General features: G+C 44.8%; 2 protein-coding genes across 8 annotated transcripts in view; one reads left to right on the forward strand and one right to left on the reverse strand.

Annotated features, from left to right (window-relative positions):
- ino80 (INO80 complex ATPase subunit) overlaps positions 1–10,870 on the forward strand; it is a 36,675-nt gene extending 25,805 nt beyond the window's left edge. For 4 of the 7 annotated variants that reach the window (XM_037085558.1, XM_037085559.1, XM_037085556.1 and 1 more), the window contains 10 exons: positions 2,978–3,072; positions 3,632–3,704; positions 4,429–4,587; positions 4,679–4,781; positions 4,881–4,969; positions 5,353–5,502; positions 5,921–6,092; positions 8,088–8,303; positions 9,020–9,134; positions 9,234–10,870. In XM_037085558.1, the coding sequence (XP_036941453.1) occupies positions 2,978–3,072; positions 3,632–3,704; positions 4,429–4,587; positions 4,679–4,781; positions 4,881–4,969; positions 5,353–5,502; positions 5,921–6,092; positions 8,088–8,303; positions 9,020–9,134; positions 9,234–9,591 (1,530 nt within the window). In that variant the 3' untranslated portion in view covers positions 9,592–10,870. Of the gene's footprint in view, positions 1–2,977; positions 3,073–3,631; positions 3,705–4,428; positions 4,588–4,678; positions 4,782–4,880; positions 4,970–5,352; positions 5,503–5,920; positions 6,093–8,087; positions 8,304–9,019; positions 9,135–9,230 lie in introns of all 7 variants that reach the window. The other 3 variants (XM_037085562.1, XM_037085560.1, XM_037085561.1) reach the window with 2 other exon arrangements.
- A 2,462-nt stretch (positions 10,871–13,332) lies between these two features.
- Positions 13,333–15,154, reverse strand: chac1 (ChaC, cation transport regulator homolog 1 (E. coli)). The gene is made up of 3 exons (XM_037087364.1): positions 14,453–15,154; positions 14,278–14,313; positions 13,333–14,156 (listed from the first exon to the last, which is right to left on the reverse strand). Exons 1-3 carry the CDS (start codon positions 14,621–14,623, stop codon positions 13,773–13,775), a joined length of 591 nt encoding a protein of 196 aa, XP_036943259.1. The 5' UTR covers positions 14,624–15,154; the 3' UTR covers positions 13,333–13,772.
- Between the last annotated feature and the right edge of the window lie 3,603 nt (positions 15,155–18,757).

Below are 18,757 nucleotides of genomic sequence, written 5' to 3' on the forward strand. Positions count from 1 at the left end.
GCGAGTCTGCGGCTTAGATTACAGCGCCTGGCAGGAATGCCCACGCTTACTCCCCGGTGCTGCAGCCAGAAAATCAGCAGCAGATTTTTATCAAAGAATACAGATTGTAGATACAGAACTCTGAGTGTATTTGCCTGTCACTTCCTCTTATTCATTACTTACCAACATAAAAGTCGGGCATGGTAACACACTCAGAATAATATTTATTACCTGTTGTATTTTTCTGCCCCACTGTGATTGTAAATTCAAGAGAATGAAATAAAAATGTATCTTGTAACAACACATAAAGAGCCCTGTGATAGGGATCATGGGTAGAGAAGTTTTATTTATTGAGGTTGTTGAAGTCGAGGCTCTGGATAGATGGACGGTGTTGCAGTATTTTCCAGGCGGCTCTCATGGCACACGTTCATGCAGCAGTCTGAACTGGGACGCTGTTCTGCTTTATGTGATATGAAATCACTCAAAGGAGAACGCTGCCAGTGTAGCCTTGCACCCCTTAAGCTTTGTTGGACTCGTGACGGACTGCTGCAAACAGATATATTAAACACTATTCCACGTGCGCCTACATTTGCCACAGCCCGCCACAGGCAATTAATTCCGAGTTATGCGTAGTAGCGGCTAATGTAGCCTCAAGGAGTGTGAGTCAGGAAAAAGAAAATCTGTAGTCGTAAGACCCCCACTGATGCTTAATCAAATGACATCGCTGGAGGCAGTTTCTCAGCCTCTAAGAGCTCCCTCTGGAGCCACGACAGGCTTTAAATTGTAAACAGAGTTTGATGGTTAAAATTGCTGGAGTCCTCCTTTAAGTACTTTCAGTGTGTTGGTTGCATTGGTCGTATATGAGCGAATTGTAACATGACATGGAAAATGAGACCGTGCTCGTCTGTCTTGGTTGTCTGTACAAGCCCGTGGACAGTCTGTTTCAGCTGTCAATCGCTTTAGGACTCTGGATTTCTTCGTGAAGGACTCAAGTCTTGATACGATGCTTCTTTCTGCTCCGCTAACAGAGCAACCGTAGCTAACATTACGTTAGAAATGGGAGTCCACTAACATAAAACAAACACCCGACGAAGTTCCACAGAGCCCCTTTAATTGTAGCACTTGAACAAGTTTTCCTTCTTCTAGTCTCAGGCTGGTAGAAAATGTTCATCCTGTTGTATTATGGCACTTACTGCGGTTATGACATATTGATCTGAAGTGAAGTGCATCTCAGTCCTAATGAAGAACTTTCTGACAGTGTTGGCAGTCTACAGTTTACTGGCTTGAGTGGATTCAAAGTGCCACTACATCATGTTCTTTTAAGTAGTAGTTCTTTTGTAGTTGTTGGGTCGGAAACAGACTGTGACTGTGCGCTCTGTGTTCCCAACCTTAGACCTGCAATAAACACACAATGCAAAAAGATTTTTTTCTCCCTCGACTGTGGGGACTCATTATCTTTTGGGAAGTCGAGAACAACCTGGCTGCCACTCTGTGCCTTTTTATTTAATGCACATGCCAACTCTGAAGATTTAACGTTAAAAAATCCAGAAATGTCAGACAGGAAAGAGGAAACTACATCATGCTTTTAAACAAATGCCCGTCCTCCCATACCTCTCTCCTCCCATACATCATCTCAGGTTTGTTTGTCAGATATCACAACCTTACTGATTTTTTTGTTTTTACTTGATATGATCCAGCTGACTGTTCGTTGAACAAGATCAACATTTTTTCCAGGCAGCCCCGCAGCCCTGATTTATAACATTTTGCAGTGGAACACATTAGAAACTCGGTGAAAAGCAGCAGAAATACAGCAGTGTCACTTATGATTAACACCGGCTAGAGCAGAATCTGAGAGAAAATCGCCAGCTGTTGAGGTATATGTTTCAGTGTGGTAGCTTGGAGAAGGTCCACAAAAAGCTTTACAGTCACAGAGCTTAAAACAGATCTCAGGTGATCCTCCTCTGAACTTTTTATTCCTGATGATTTAGACTTAGATGAATCATTAAGATTAGGAGGGCTGAGTAAGGCTTTCTGCAAGAGCAACATCCTGCTGGCACGCTATCAAACCTCAGCTGAACAAGGTCAGCAGCAGTTTGGCGAGCGGCGGGCTAATGGTCCCTAATGTGGTGTTCACTCAGAGCAGATGGGGCTGTTGGGAACAGAGCCAGACGCACAGAAAGAGGAGGGCAGGAGGCCCCCACCAGTGTCGTGACAGGGGTTTGGGGGGGTCACAGAAAACATAGTGTCAAATCATTGCTATCATTGGTAATGATTGTGAGAGGTGAGATGTGATGTGTGCCAGTAATCGTAACCACCTCGTCAGTTGTCGGGGGCACTGACATGTTTGATCGAGGGGGTCAGGGGTCCGGGGGCAATGCTTAAAGAGAGATCAACATGTCACCTCATCACTGCTGTTGCACTCGAGACGCCCACTTGCAAACACACACACACACACACACACACGAAGACATTTGGGGGGGATAGAATATCAAGTTCTGCATTTCTCAAAGTCTCTCCGGGCTGGGATTGAGGTTTCAACTCCAGCAAATGCGCATAAGAAATGTGGGATTTTTGAGATTTTGGACACGAAAGTTGCTGTCGGACAGAAAGTCTCGCATGAAAGATTAGTGTTTCCTCACCCCCTGGAACTTAACTAGTAGACCTGCAGGGCATGTCAGCTCCTTGGAGAGAGACTTAAATAGCACTGCATGTTTGAGAATATGTTAAATTCAAGAAAAAAAAAAAATAATTGAGATTTCAGTTTTTATTTTCAGCTTTGGAGGGTCTGCAAGTTTGTGGAAATGAAAAAGAAAAATTGCAATGTCATATCAAAATTGTAATATCTGTCTCAGTAATCGCATTATTCATTTATTTTTACACACGTAGGAACACTAATGCACACTTACAAATATGTCCTAATATTTGATTTTTTTTGGAGACAGCGTGCAGAATTATCTCATCAGTTTTTTTAATCATCATCCTGTCCCGTCTTCCCCAGGAGTACATGGTTTACCGTAAACACACCTACATGCGCCTCGACGGATCCTCCAAGATATCGGAGCGCAGAGACATGGTGGCCGACTTCCAGAGCCGGTGGGTCATGATAGATATGATCTATGCTGTGTGTTTATGAGTGTGAGTGCGTGCAGGAAACCAAACACCCCCTCTATTGGCCGGTAACTAACCATAAATCTGCCCTTTTCGTATATTGCAGCAATCAGTGAACAGTTTAGTCTTACATGTATACGTCCATATATGTGCACTTGTGTATATTTCATCCACATGCTCTGGTTTACATTAGCGTGCAGCACTGAGGCGCTGGGTTTGCTCTGGTTTTAGATGTAGGTTAGAGAGTTTTTGGTTTATTTTGAGGCAACACGACTCCACCTTTGATATCAAGTACATGTTCCATTTGGCCTCTCTCCTCTTAAAGTTTTACTACTGTGTCATTGTCAATTATGCCCAGTTTTGCTGCCAGGCTTTACATCTGTCTCGACATTTTTGGAGACCGGTTCTTTACTTACATTATAACTTAATTTTGTGCCATTATGCTGCATATTGATATTTTTTTGCTGTACCGCTGTAAATGATATCTTTTGAATTTTTTTCTGTCCCCCTCCTCTTCCTCTCCTCCCCCCGCTGGCCTGTGCAGGACGGATATCTTCGTCTTTCTGCTGAGTACGAGGGCTGGAGGGCTCGGCATTAACCTGACGGCTGCTGACACTGTGAGTCGCACAAGGAAAAGCAGCATGATACATAAATAATTTATGACATTTTAGGCAATTTTCAAAACTAAACTAACATGTTGCATCTTTTTTAAAACGGACTCTTAACAGAATGCAAAGACGGGGCTTCCTTCCCTGTTTGAAAATATACACTGAAAAACACTTACTTACATATCATGATAACGATATAATATAAATGTAATGCCCGGCCCTGCTTCAACAGCAACTGATAATTCAGAAACACCAGTGAAAAAGCCAGTTGGGTCTCTGCCAGGTGTTTTTCTGTGTCAGGAAACAGTCCAGATCATTTGGGACTACCTAAAATAACATGTTGACATGGTGACTATACAGTATAGATATATGTGTACTGAAGGGGGGAATCTCTCTTTGTTGCATATATGAATGATGATTTCTCTTTATGTTTATAAACATCTCTCAGTATAATCTCCCTTTGTGTCCTCCTATGGCCCCATTCAAGTGGGATTAGCTTTCACGACAATGAGTTGAAGTGACTGTTAACACAGGACATCTGTCATGTTAAAGGGCAATTCACATGGGACAACACATCCTTGTCTCAGAAATGACAGAGGAGGGAGTGTCCGCGCCATGTTTGTGCTTACATCGCAGAAATTAAAGCCTCTGGTTAATAACGACTGGTGCAAAGGGTGACCTTGATGTTTTGGGTTGTTATAGAAAGGTAAAGATCATTTTGATTTCCCTTCAGGTCATCTTTTATGACAGCGACTGGAACCCCACAGTGGACCAACAGGCCATGGACAGAGCTCACAGGTTGGGTCAGACCAAGCAGGTCACCGTCTATCGCCTCATCTGTCAGGGTACCATCGAGGAGAGGATCCTGCAGCGGGCCAAGGAGAAGAGCGAGGTCTGAAACATTCAAGATTAATCGTTAATCACACTGCAAGTATGATCTAATTACAGAGTTGATTAATGCTTTATTGTCCTCGTGCTTAAAGATCCAAAGGGTTGTGATCTCTGGAGGCAACTTCAAACCAGACACGCTCAAACCCAAAGAGGTGGTCAGCCTGCTGCTGGATGACGATGAGCTGGAGAAGAAATGTGCGTTTGCGATTTTATTCCGTTATCTTTAACGCAACTTTAAGGAGGAAGGGGGGGGGACATAAAGAAAATAATCAGTTGTGTTTTCTCCTCTTGTAGTGCGTCAGAGGCAGGAGGAGAAGAGGCAGCAGGAGGAGTGCAGCAAGGTGAAAGAACGCAAGAGAAAGAGGGAGAAGTATGCAGAGAAGGTACAGTGCAACATGTTTCTTATATCTAAGAGGCGAGTTTGACAGTAAGCTAGAAGAAAGGTCAATGTGTCTCATTGAAATCCAACCATTTGTTTGATGTGAGGTCAGGGGGCTCACCACAATCATTGGATGTCATCCTCTAGGGACCGTATCCGTACCGGATTTCACGGCAATCTGGCCCGTCCCTCTTGAGTTATCTCGCTCTAGACTCAAATGTTGGACAGACGGGCAGGATAAGCGACTGAACACTCCACATAGGCGTCTGTAGAGGCCTTGTAGAGGAGACTGAAGGATGCGAGATTTTAGCTGCAACAAGGAATGAACGTGACATGTGTGAAACCTAACCTCCCCTTCTCCCCTGTTATCTGGTTTCTATCCTGCAGAAGCAAAACCAGGAGTCGGAGAACAAGAGGAAAAAGGAGGTCAACCTGGTCATCTCTCACGCACCCTCAGCCGACAACTCCAACCTCTCTGCAGACGACTCCTTCATCAGCGTTGAGATGGACTCGGCCATGCCCAGTCCCTTTAGTGAGGTGAGGGAGTTGGGAGGAAAACCTGAAGGGAGTCGGTGTTGTTTTATCAATGTGCTGGAGGAGGAAGGAAACTCTGTTTATGAATGTGATTTATGTTACAGAGGCACGAGTCCACAAACTGTCTCAGCTTAATATTCACTCCTTTTTTGGTTATTGATTGCTCTCTTTCCGTGTGTTACTTTCTTTTTTCGTCTATCCTGTCTCAATTCCTTACTTTTCCTTATTTCTTAATCTCTACATCCTACATACTCCATACTTCCTCTACTCCTGTCCTTCTTCGCTCCCGTCCTTCTCCTCGTCGTTCCTTGCATCGTTCCTCTATTGTTTTCCTGTTTTCACCGGCCCGGTTCCCTTGTTTTCCCGTGGTGCTGACCCCCAGCCTGTGTGTATGTCTGTGTGTGCTCCTGTGCACGGCCAGATCTCCCTGAGCAGCGAGCTCCAGCCCGGCTCGTTACCTCCGGATGCCGACGCAGACGAGAGCAGCAGCGACATGCTGGTCATCGTGGACGATCCGGTGTCCTCCGCGCCGCAGTCTCGCGCCACCAACTCGCCCTCCTCTGTGACCGGATCAGTGTCCGACAACATGAATGGTGAGCGGGCAAATATGTTTCAGCTGACCTTTGACCTCGATATTTAAGGGAGTGGAGCAATGCACTGTTTAGCTGCCAGTGTCTTATTTCAGGATCATACAAGAATAATGGAAAAAGTGTTACTGGCTGGACTGAATCTCCAGAAATATGTACTGGCTGAAACTAAAACATGAATATTTACACTACAAAAAAGAAGTTGTCAAACTTTCCAGTGCTGGAAAGTATCAGTTACTCAAGTTTTGATTAATATTCCACTTCTTATCCATAAAAGAACATTTTACTCAACTACATTTGTCGGACAGTTGTAGTTACTGTTTAATTTGAGGATTTAAATACAGACATACATAATTTTACTTGTGATGATTTATTACCAATTCATCTAATAATCCATTAATAATCTACTTAATTTCCAGATAGACCTCTGTGACATTCTAAATTCATTACAAATACTTTGCACTTGCCTTGATATGATAACTTAAAGATGGATTATTTAGAATTTGTTGGTTGCTGTCGTAAACACTCTCAAAAAGACAGACAGACGGCAGGGCAGATACTGACCCTGCCACACAATTGCAGTGGGACATAAATGATAATTGAGAGGAACTGCTTTTATCTAACGGATCTGAACACGCCCTCTACCACTGAATTTGAGTACGTCAATTAGCTGCTAAAAATATTCAAATCAATATTGACTTGGAAAAACCTTCATTCGGCCCTAAAGTAGGATCAAGGATCTTGAAAATGTAATTAGTACATAAAACTATTTTGCCTGCTAAAGGGACTTTGTTTTACATCCCAAGCAGTTTGACCCACACTGTCAAAATGTTCATATTTGATGGTTTCCTAATTTCGGATAATCCCGGTACATGTAATCCGTGTAGCTGCCCGTCATCCTCGCCGCTGCAGTTGTGCCAAATAAAACGCGACCTGTGTTATCTGTTAGAGCAGCACGACTGAGGTGAAGGTCATTACTGCGCACAGGAATCAAGCTTGTTATGTTCCCCTCACTACCAGGACTTGTGTTTTTATAGGCTTACGTGCATCGAGACAAGTAGTGCATTGCCTCTTATGTATTATGCAGCTGATTATTAGATTTATGAGGCTTTTATTTGGCCTTGGCAGCCGTGTTTCAGTATGTTCTGTACTACGGGATCCAGATCGTCAGTCAGCCTATAGTTGACATTGTATATTTGTACTTTGGATGTGTCGCAATAAGGTAATCCCTCCTAAATACATGCAGCTTCGTTGAAACCCATTTGGGATTTTTTTTTTTTTTTTTGCTGCCATGCTAAGAGGCTCCTGCCAGAGAGATTATTTATGGCCCCTGCTTAAAAAAAGCCAGGAGAAAGTTGGTGCCCTCAGACACAGTGAATGACGTTATAATGGAGGGTTTCAAAGACAGAACGAAGGTTAGAATATGGGAGCAATTGGTAAACTTGGACAAGTGAGTGAAAAGGGAGGAAGAGTGAGATTAAGACCTGAAAGGAGGGGAAGAGAGGGGGATTTAGAGAGGGGTTTTCATCTCATCTGTGCCTGGGTGTTAGTGATAGGATAGTCTCATCTCCCCCCACAGAGAAGGGTTGAAAACCACAGTGTCTGGATGGAAACATGCAAGACCCAGCGGAGAGATCGGGGAGTCAGACGGGGGTGGGCAGGGGGGGAGAAGGTCCGGGAAGGATTAGACTCATAACCAGTGAGGTGAGGCAGACACTGGCTCTAATTCTGCACACCATACGGAAAATAAGAGCAGTATTCCGGTTTTTGCTCGAGCCTGTAGTTATGGTAGTGATGAGTAGTGATTAACATGATCGTAATAATCATTTCATTTTACAGTAAAACTTTATGAATGACTGGGTTAAGGCCAAGTCAGACAGAACATCTCTGTTACAGCAGTGTGTGTTCCCGCCTAACTTGATTTCAGTGATGTTTGCCAGTATTAAGTCATCACATATTCATGAGGATTAATCTTTTTATATGTTTGCCTTTCTGTTTCAGGTGTTTCAGCCTCGGACACCATCAGTCCAGGCAGAGGCCGGTCAGGGCGGAGTCGGGGGCGGCCCAAAGGGTCAGGAGGCGGGACAAAGTCCGGAGGGAAAGGACGCGGGCGCAAGTCGACCGCGGGCAGCGCGGCGGCTATGGCGGGAGCGATGGCTGGTGCTGCAGCGGCATCAGCAGCAGCGTATGCTGCTTATGGTTACAGTGTTTCTAAAGGTTAGTTCATATTGTGCACACTTATACTGTCTAATTCTACTAGTAAAATGTCCTTTAATTTACATGTTATCAAATTTCTTAGTCCAATGTCGCAAGTGACTGTTGTCGTCAGGTAGGATGAATGACTTTCTTCAGCCTGGTTGCAAGTTTTCTTTTCCTGTTGCACATTTTGGGGAAGATTTCACAATTTTGCCTCTAACTATGATTAAAAACCGGCTAAACTCGCCTTGTTTTACAAAAAAACAAACACATCTGAAGAGAAAAGGCTTTGTTAGCTGACTTTAGGAACAGTGTTTGTGAGAACTACAATGCGCGGCGTGTTTGTGGTCTTTTCTGCTGACATGGCGTAAACGTCATTCTCACAGCTTCTTTTTTAGAGACTGTCGTTCAGACGACAGTGCTGTGAGAGTTATTTCTTATAATAGAGGGCTTAAACATTTCAGACCGATGAGAACAACTTAATGGCCAGCATGAACATTTAAAGTCTGAGAAATTAAAACACTGAGTGAGGTGGAGTAACTGTAACAGCTGATGTGGTAAATATGGTACGTGAATATGTAAATTCCTGCAGTGCTTATTTTATCAGTAATACAACATAAGTCATGTTATACTCACTGCTCTGCTGCTGTGAATATTGTCTTCAAACTACCAACTTACAGTCAACAAAACTCATCAACCTGTTGATGTTTTTTCAAGTTAAAAGTCTTTGTGTTCAGGGGAAGGCTCAAGTCATTTTATTGTGAAAAATCTCGAGGAAGTGTTGAGATTCATCCGTAGTAACCTGAGTCATGACTTACCCGTGAAACAATACATAAAGTATCAACACAACAGGTAAACATTCAGAAACTTTCAATGAAGTATTGAATCTGGACACACAGCTGCTTCCATCAGAGAGTAACCGTGCTCCTGTCCGTCCCTTTCTCCCAGCAGGCCTTGCTGCGTCCAGCCCCCTGCAGCCTTCCCTGGGCCGGTCTGGTACCAGCCCCGCCTTCAACCCCAGCAGGAGCTCCTCCCCCCAGGCCAAAGGAGGAGCGTCCACCCCGAGCCCCCACAAACAGCTGGCCCAAGGCCACCACCACCACCACCACCACAGCGGCCACGGCGCCGTCAGGAAAGGCAAAGGCCCCGGTGGTCCCGGGGCTCGATGATGCACTCGTACACCCATGAATGTGCCCACACACACATGCACGCACAACTGTCTCCATATAGAACACACACCCATGCAGAAAAACTGACCTACTCTCACTGTGATCCCCATGGATGCCCCTACGCCTGGCTCAGCAACTAATAGGACCCCCTTCACTCACACACACACACACAGTCATTTGAAGGTACAGACCCACCCACCCCCCCCACCAGCGTCCACATTACTTGTTCCACATTTTAGTTTTACGTGTCCTGGTCGGTGCGCAAAAATCTGCCTTGATTATGTTCTGTTTGCATTGTGACGAGAGTATTTTCCAAGTGCTTTCTCCGAGAAGACAAACTGTACTTTTCTACCCGTGACAGGAAACTTTTTTGATTCACTACCTAGTTGTGACATCGCAACACAGGTGTGAACCGACGCGTGCGGATTAAAAGGGCTTCGAAATCCTCGTGATCGCCAGTCGTAGGGGAGGCGAAGGAGTTTTCTGTCGGATGCACTGAGCCACGTCTTCCTTTTTTCTTTTTTTTTGTCGATGTTATTGACTCTCATACGTGTACATTAGGGTTATTTAATTGTTCTGTAGATATGTTTCGATGGATGATTCTGCATTTCGGAGCTCAATGTGAAACCCACACCTTACCGACGAGAAACAGGTTACCAAACAAAAAACGTTGACAGCTTTTCTACTAAAGCTCTTATTTTTGTAACGACGATGTGAGCGCCCGCGCCGACGCGGCAGGTCTCGGCATTTTGAAGATTTCCTGTCCGTAAAAATATATTCCCGTACAGAAGGAAAAATGAGAAATTGATTATATATTTTTTGTCCAATGAGAAATTGAATGAATGGATGTTACAAGAAAAAAAAAAAAGATATTCCAAAATGAGGGGTACCGGTTGATACGGCAATGCTGCTAACAGTAAATTTATGGATTTCTTTTATTTTCTAATTATTTGGTTGTCTAATATTTAAGTTATTTGAGTTGTGTTATTAGAAATGGGGCAATTCACTATAATTGCCAATGGGATGTTTCACCTGTAGAACAATGTAAATTGTACTGAAGCCATTTTTACTTTTCACAAGTTTTTTTTTTTTTTGTGATGAGGAGTCTGTGGTTCTCTTTGATATCATTGATGTTTTAGGAGGGAAAAAGAAAAAAAAAAAGGTCTGCATCAGTGTCCTGAGTTGAGCACTACATCTGTTCTAGATTTTTTTGTTTGTTTTGTGTCTATAGTGTGATTTAAAACAAAAAAAATACATTGTTCTATATTGATTGTACATAATGATGAAAGCGACATTTCCTCTGGCTTTTCCCTCATTTGCCTGTCTATTTTTATAGGTCATGTGTACATATGAAGAAATGCGTCGGCCGTTTTACTAACAGGAGGAGCCAACTGAAAATAAAGGAGTGCTAAATCTGAATTCCTGTTGTGTCTGTTCTCTCCTAAAATAGTGTCATTCACTCACATCGGATGGAAACGTGAACAATATGAGAATATAAAGAAGTTAATTCGGAGTCCTGAACTGCACAATTTAAAGGCACAGTACCCCAAAATTAAAAACATATTTTTGTCTGATGACCCTCAGCTGGTGGAGTTCAAAGTGCCAAAAACACACATGTGAAAAACTCCACAGCGACGTCTCCTTCCAGAAATCAGGAAGATAATCCACAGAAGTGGTGAGCAGTTCAATGCAGGAACTATTTTCTTTCTGGCGAACTACACCCGACATATCATCGCATAGAAGAAGAGATGCATCCACTAATGTGAGACAAGCTTTTAAACGTTAATAGCGTCCTGCGTAGCTGAGCTGTAAGGTTAGCTTACTCACATAGCCTCTCTTTGATAGATGCACTCATCCAGTCCTCCTTCGGTAGAGAGAGAATAGTTCCGTCATGTAACTGCTCCCAACCACGTCTCATTTTGAGTAACAGCGTCATGATTTTGTTGAGTTTTTCAAATGTACATTTTTTGGCGCCACCGGCACCACAAGCTGAGTGCCTCTTAGTCCCAATATATTCAAGAGAATACAGACATCTTTACAGCTGATATCTCCAAAATACAGCATATCACAAGAAAAACAACTAGATGGATACTACAGCTAAAAGGGGAAATATAAAGTTTTGATTCTTTAAATACTGGGCTCTACATTAAAGGCCTTGAATTTCCTGATATTCGTGTAGCTGCTGTGACCAGCGATCTAACATGGCTACTGTCCTGATACTTCAGGTGAAAATACCCCCTTAACAACTGCAGCGTGTCCTTGAACAGAAGCCCTCCTGCATGCAACACACGTCAGACCGTTTCCTCCTCGGTGCTCCTGGGTCCAGGTTTTGTGTTTCGCACTCCAGGTTGTCCAGCTTTTGCACAACTTTTTTTGTTGAGACTATCACCGAGGTACTGTGAATCAACCGTGGCCTTTTTTGGAAGCGTGATTTTGTGTTCTTTGGCAGCTCAGGTCCATGTTCTGTTCCCGTTGCCATGTTGAATTTTTTTTTTTTTTTTTTTTTGCACCGACCCAAAAAACATGCGCAATCACGGAGCTTAAGAAATGTTTGCACACTAAAGCCGGAGCTGGAGAGTCACTGAAATTCGATGGTTCCAAATCTTTTCACCGAGCCTGCAAACCGCAGCCGCATTATGTTCACTTTGTGTTCGGTTCACGGTTCCAAATCACACGCTCTCTTTACAAAACGCTGCACAAAGCTCTCTACAAAGTGGAAAGTCCTGTTAATACACCCCCAGGTTACAGCCAGTGTTCGAAATATCCATTTTGTGTCCTTGTCCCTCAGAATAATCTGAGTTTGCATTGTAACTTCTTCACAGCGAGATCTCAGTAACTCCAGGGCTTTATAACTGTTTTTTGGAAAGACATGTTGATATTGATTCCCGATGTCGTGTTTTTTGTGTTCTGAGGAGCACAAACCAAATCCAACCCCCTCCATTGTGTTGTTGGGGTTGGAGGAAATCGCAAAAGCAGATATCCAAAATCGTGTCGCTTAAATCTGAGACTATCTGCGAGGCTCGGCAGCACCGTGAGTTCACGAGAAAGATGCTTTTTCTGTGTTATTTGGTTAAATTGACCCTTTAACCAATACATAACATATATATACCAATACTCTGAGGTGCGGACCATATTTTCACATGGTCTGCTGAGATTTCCATCTCGATGAGCGCCTCGGCAGCATGTTCTTCCTGGTGCACTCTGACATGAACCGCGGCGCAGACTGTAAACACAGGACTTCCAGGTCTGGGCTTGTTCCCATGCAGCCAGCGGTTATATAAGCCTCTGCACCTAGATAGACTCTTGACTTGAACCACGTCCAAGGTACAAGCTGCTCCAGCCAACGTTTGGGAGTGTCCGACGTATGCTCGTATGTGTGTAAACTGCACGGGTCTCTTCCAGAGAAGCACCGAGGCTTCTGGGTAACGCTGCTGAATCTGCAGCCCAGTCGAACCTGGAGCGTGGACGGATGTGCGTTCCAGTGTTTACTCTGGAGAGTTTTCTAGCTAACTTTAGCTCAGACCTGCTGCAGGCCTTGTATGGTTGTCAGATGTGGAAGCTGACACATATCATCTAGTTTCTGGCCTTTTCAGGCCTCGATTCGAGAGGTAATTAGGTTAATATTAAAGGGGCACTACGTAGTTTGAGAAATTCAAACTTTTTCCCCTTGTAACTGAGTAAACAAGCTCAGAGGAAATGAGTTTAAAGCTAGAACAGTGGCAGGGTCCGCCACATATAAACAAAGTAAAACAGTATGAAATTGTGTTGTTCTATGGTCAGTTTGTTTATTCAGACAAACACTCAATTAAGATTTGTCTCTCTTATGATTAAAATGTCTTCAGGAAAAAGTCGAGTCAGTAACAGGAGGGAAAAAACACAGGTCTTTTTTTCTTCATCTTGTTTATTTCCTTCTTGTACACCTGATGGACAAACTGCCACAAGATATTTTAACAGGCTACACCTTCAACCCCCCAGCAAATGGCCAACAGATTCAATCGTGTGGACGGAATCTGAACTGTGCAAATAAAGAAACATGTGCCATTAAAAAGAAACTAACAGATGTTTACAGTCAACAATTCAGTGATCATACATTTAGTAAATGTACAAAAACACGTACCAGGTGCAACGCTACAATGGTAACATGAGGTCATGCTTCAGAAAAAAAAACAAAAACCCCTGTCGTGCTTCCCTTTAATACTTAAGCAGCATTCGATGGATTCACTGTGCTGTAGTGGGGATCTACATTGCTTGAGAACACATAAGTGGGCTGCATGACAGGTGGAAAGCCTCTGTTGCGTGTGTAGTGTATTCAGGGTACGAGCTACTGGGCTGCTAACATCAGTGACACCACGGTCAACGCCGCCGCCTCGATGGAGAACAGGTGACTGTCCTCCACGTGTGGGCAGCTCCTCCTCATGAACTCGGCCAGCCGGAGCAGGTACTCCAGGTTGTGGCCCGTCTTCCCTCTGCTCATGGCGATCTGGCAGCCGATCATCTCGGCGCTGGCCGGCCCCAGGTAGAGGGGGTTGTCGGTGGTGGCGATGTACAGCAGCGCCTGAACTGGGGGCTGGCTCTCCCCCTCGGCGTAGAAATCCACCATTTTGGTGACGTAGCCGCCGCAGACCGTCTCGCGCACGTTCAGGTACTTCAGGGACTCCTCGACTTGAGGGCCCGTCACCTCGAACGCCACACCCCAAGTGCTCGCCTGTGTGGGGGGAAACAAAAACAAAAAGACGCGTTTAATGACTCTGTAAATCTGGAAACTCAGGTGCACTTTCTCCAGCATCACTGGCTGAACCAATAAGGAAGTGGAGCTTTCCACTTACGTCATCATCTTCAATCAGCGTCACCACTCTTCCGGGCTGCGGGGAGAAGAAGAGAAATGGGTCACGTCATGGACAACGCCTGAAGAGGTCAGAGCCAAAACAGCATCACAGTGTCGAACACAAGCAAATAAACCTCATGTGGGTAAAACATGTAAAAACGTTAAAAGCGTCTCACCAACTCGTCGTTCCCGCGATGGAAGTTGTCTCCGTGCCAGAATCGCCTCTTGTAGCCTTGAATGTAGCCGACCTTGCTCCTCCTGTACTTGAAGTCCGGCTTCCACACCAGTGACCCGTACCCGAAGATCCACAGGCTGCTCTTCCCGGCGACGATGTCTTGAGGCTTCATTTTTTTAATTTGGTTCGTTGTTCTTGATCGGTAGTGTTGACGACGTTCGGATGAATCGATGGATCACTCTTTCACAATTGGATAGCGTTAGCTTAGATGACTGACTAGCTAGCTAGTGTTAGCTTCCTCCGGTCCAGGAGCAGTGGTACCGGCTCGCTCGCAGGTATACCGCGGACGGTATTCGAGCCCGACTGCTTGGCAGGGGCGAAGATGGAGTTTCGCGTCTTGTTTTGCCTTGCACTATGCATTGCCATTGCATTAGAGGTGCCGCATTATGCCTTAAAAATCCATGGCAGCCGTTAGGCCTTCAAATCAATTCGAAAATATAAATAAAAACAGCCTCGGCCAGCTGCTTCGCCGGCCCGTTACGTTACTAACGACTAAAATATGAACGGAGAGATCGAGGTTTGATGTCGGTGTTTTTAAACACCTTTCGGTGAATCTTCTCTCGGGCCGAGCGGCGACGGTGATTTGAAGCGTTTCCTCGATAACATGGCGAAGCGGCGCTCACGTATTTATACAGTCCGGGGCAGGTGGGCGAATCCCTGCTCGTCTATTCGACCAATAATATTCAAGCAAGGGTTGTCCCCGGTGAGATATCACCCAATGAGACTTCGGTGCGCCGAATAAGGCGGGATTTCAGACCAATTCGCTAACGCCATTGGCTCACAGTTTACTTGAGCCTCACCGCCACATTTAAATGTGATTGGTCGCTGAACTGTCACTCCAACTGACTCGCGTCATGATTGGTCGCCCGTGTTGTCATTCTCTGAATATCTTTCCATACGGTTCAGACTTGATCTGGCTGATGCAACTTGCCACCGCATTTCAGGGCCACAGCAACATACCAAGACATTGCATCAGACTACATAAGGCCTGTATAGGGCCATGTAGTGTCTTTCACCATTTATATCTCACAGAGGAAATGAAGGAAATAATTAGTGAAGTGAAAGACAACACAAAGCAAATAAATTATTCTTCCTCTAGGGAATCTGAACGCATTGACCTGATCACGGTTTGAATGGAAATCACTGCTGACATGTAAATAAGCACCCTACATGGGTGTTTACATGAGCCGGGGCAGGAGAGGCGTGTAATCTAGACCAACAGCTCAAAGATCCAAAGGCAAGACAAAGGTCGCTGACAGCTGAGCATCCCGTCCGCCACCACCACGTTCATTTTAGTCCCTCTGGAACCACAGGAAGAAGAGCTGTTGAAGGGATGAGGGTACAGTTTGTTTTTAGTTGACATTTCCAGCAGGACACGGTCATTTTGACCTGCTGCATGTGATTGGCTGGTGCAGCGCTGGGTTATCAGTAGAAAATCCTACTCTTGCAGATTCATGCGAACTTTGTAAACACACACATACGGCCTTTTTGTAGACTTAACAAACATTTTGCTTTGGTAGCCAGATGCAGGCTTTTAAGCAGGCTGGGTGTTTTTTCTGAGTTTCATAACCACCCCAAGCTGTGTGCAGACAGCCCATACACACTCCTGTTAAACTGAAATCTCCTAAAAATAAATATTGCAAAAGTAAGTTAAAGAATACTGTGAATCAAAACTGCTAAAGCACCGCGCAAAGCCGAGACACGTCAAAAGAGAACTGTGATCAGGAACAGGGAAGACCTGATCCGATGTGCAAAGATGCCTACCGCGCCTGCTGGATCTGATACAGCGTAATAGCAGAGGCTCATCTGTGCTCAATAGATAGATTATCTATAAATAGCTGGCATTATCTGCCTTGATACAAGGCCAGACAACTGTATCAGCTCTTCATCAATCTAAAGCACCGCACAATCCAGGCCTTTGAGCAACCCTGTGTCATGCACAAGCTTCCATCCCATTATGCCGTGGCCTTTCCTGGCCGTCGAGTCTCTGCTGCTAAGCCACCCCGACAGCACCGCCTGTAATCTAACGTACTGCTGTGATTGGATGTTTCGACCTGCTGATTGATCAACTATTCACCTGAGTGTTTACCTTCGCTGTCCAGCATATACATTTAAAATAAGTCACCTTTCAAAAATGTAAACTTATGCAGCATCTCAGGTGAACTTTCCCCTCATATCTCCATGTTCCTGCTTGTTTTTCCAGCTCACAGATATGAAACAAATGTGCATGAACACGTTTGGCTGCATATATCTGGTATGTTGTTCCTGCGGCTATGGAGCCTGTTTTTCTAGTATGTTGTAAACATTCTCTAGCAGGTCGGGAGCTTCCGGTTGGGTTAGTTTGACAAAGGATCCTCAACACAGAGTTTTCTATGATTTGCTGGATGCATCATTTATTTAAAGGTGCACTACGTAGTTTTGGGGAAGGAGAAGAGAAAGATCTCCACTGACTGATTTTGTTCATGCCTCAACAAACCAGATAAACAGACTGTCTTTGTTTTCACGACTGAATGAACTGACTAAACAAACTGGCCTTAAAGGACAACACAATTTCACGCTGTTTTGTTTTGTTTATATGTGGTGGACCCTGCCACCTTTCTAGCTTCAAACAGTGTTTTGGGGAATTTATTTTCCTCTGAGAATAGCTTATTCATTCACTTATGGAAATAACGAGTATTTCTGACTTTCTTGATATTGTAAATATTAAAATCCTTCTCCAAAACCACACGGTGCCCCTTTAATATTTCCAGTTGAATTTGTTTCAGTCACCAACTTGAGTGCACCCGGGGTTTTATTTTGGCATGCACTGACCACTTATTTCCTGCGTGTGGGTTTCTTACTGACACCTAGTGTTAATTAATGAGACGACTACAAGTGCAGGAAGGGGCAAGGTTGCAGAGCGGTGAGTGACAGCGTCGTGATGTATGAGTGCAATCTGCCCGCGTGTGCATGTACGCAGACGTGCACAGTCATGAGCCGAACGAGGCTTACAGTGAAAAGAAAGCAGAGGGGCTTCCGAGCTCCTTGTGAAGAGAGACTCAGATTTGACTTACAAATCTGCCTCCTGATTGTCCATTCATGAGATCAATATCACAGATTTCCCCATCTCTTCCTTTCCTCAAGATAAATAGTGCTGATTGGCGTGTTTGTTGCCGTCGTCTCGCCTGTTTTGAAGTTGTTTCCTGAGAACCCCGAAGTCATCTGTGCGAGCAAGCGAGTGCGATGCGTGAGAAACCCCGTTGGCCCGCGCCGGCATGTTCTGCATTTTTTAATCAGGGAGGAAGCAGGAACTGATGTCACAGGGTCACAAACAGGATGCTGTGATTATAACACAATGAAAATTGCCTGGCCATGCTATGGAGACCCCAGAGGCCAAAGAGCAGAGCCCTAGCATGTGTTTGCGGCCACGGTGCGGGTGTGAACGAGGGTGTGAGTCTGCCTGTAGGTGTGAGCATCATGATGGTGGGAAGAAATTCTTAAGAACTATCAGTCTTGCATGGGGGGGGGTCTTTAACTGCATGATTAATCATTATGATAACGTGTGTTTTTCTCGAGGCAGGCCGGAAGCATCCTTTTCCAAACTGTTTTTTTTTTTTTTCAACAACGCAAGCCTTTAGATGAGGATGCCTAGGTCAACAGGCTAACAGGATGTGTGCGAGGGAAAAGCCGTCCAGATCCTCTGCCGAGTGTTGATTGCTGCTGATTAGGGGGTGTTGACTGTCGCAGGATTTCTGTTAACTGGAGGCAGGAGAGCTTTGATAATGCGGATGACACGTTTTTAGTGGATTTTCTGACACACTGGGACAAATCTTAACGACTAGACCAGATTGCTCTGACAAGTCAACTTTTCTTCCTCTTTTTTATTTTTTATTTATTTATGTGGATCCAGATCCACCAGCTCCCATCTGGTTTCCCCTCCCCTCTGGTGCCAGGCCCTCTCCCTCTTAGTTTTGTCTGCGAGAGTGGGTAGTACCGAACCGGGCATTGAAATATTGCTCTTAACCCTTAAGGGGAGGCAGGCAGTTGGGGAGCCTGTAAGTGCTCGAGTGTATGTTTTTTTTTTTTTTTTTATGGGAGGAGGTCTGTGCACTCTGTGTGTCATGCACACGGGGCGAGAGGCCTGGCATATGCTGCTGTTTTTATGGCACTACAGACTCACTCCGTGCTCCCCCCACGGCATCTGTTTGGTCGGCTGTGTGTGTGTGTGTGTGTGTGTGTGTGTGCGTGGACGCGTGTGTTGCGAGCA

Source organism: Acanthopagrus latus, chromosome 22 (assembly GCF_904848185.1).
Source record: "Acanthopagrus latus isolate v.2019 chromosome 22, fAcaLat1.1, whole genome shotgun sequence".
Taxonomy (NCBI): Eukaryota; Metazoa; Chordata; class Actinopteri; order Spariformes; family Sparidae; genus Acanthopagrus; species Acanthopagrus latus.

Bases quoted from the DNA above. Each gene is read 5' to 3' on its own strand.
- chac1 (XM_037087364.1), bottom strand. From the start codon at position 14,623: ATGAAGCCTCAAGACATCGTCGCCGGGAAGAGCAGCCTGTGGATCTTC. The intron at 14,314-14,452 runs GTGAGACGCTTT...TTCTCCCCGCAG, and splicing joins ATCGCGGGAACGACGAGTTG to CCCGGAAGAGTGGTGACGCT. The intron at 14,157-14,277 runs GTAAGTGGAAAG...CCCCCCACACAG, and splicing joins CGCTGATTGAAGATGATGAC to GCGAGCACTTGGGGTGTGGC.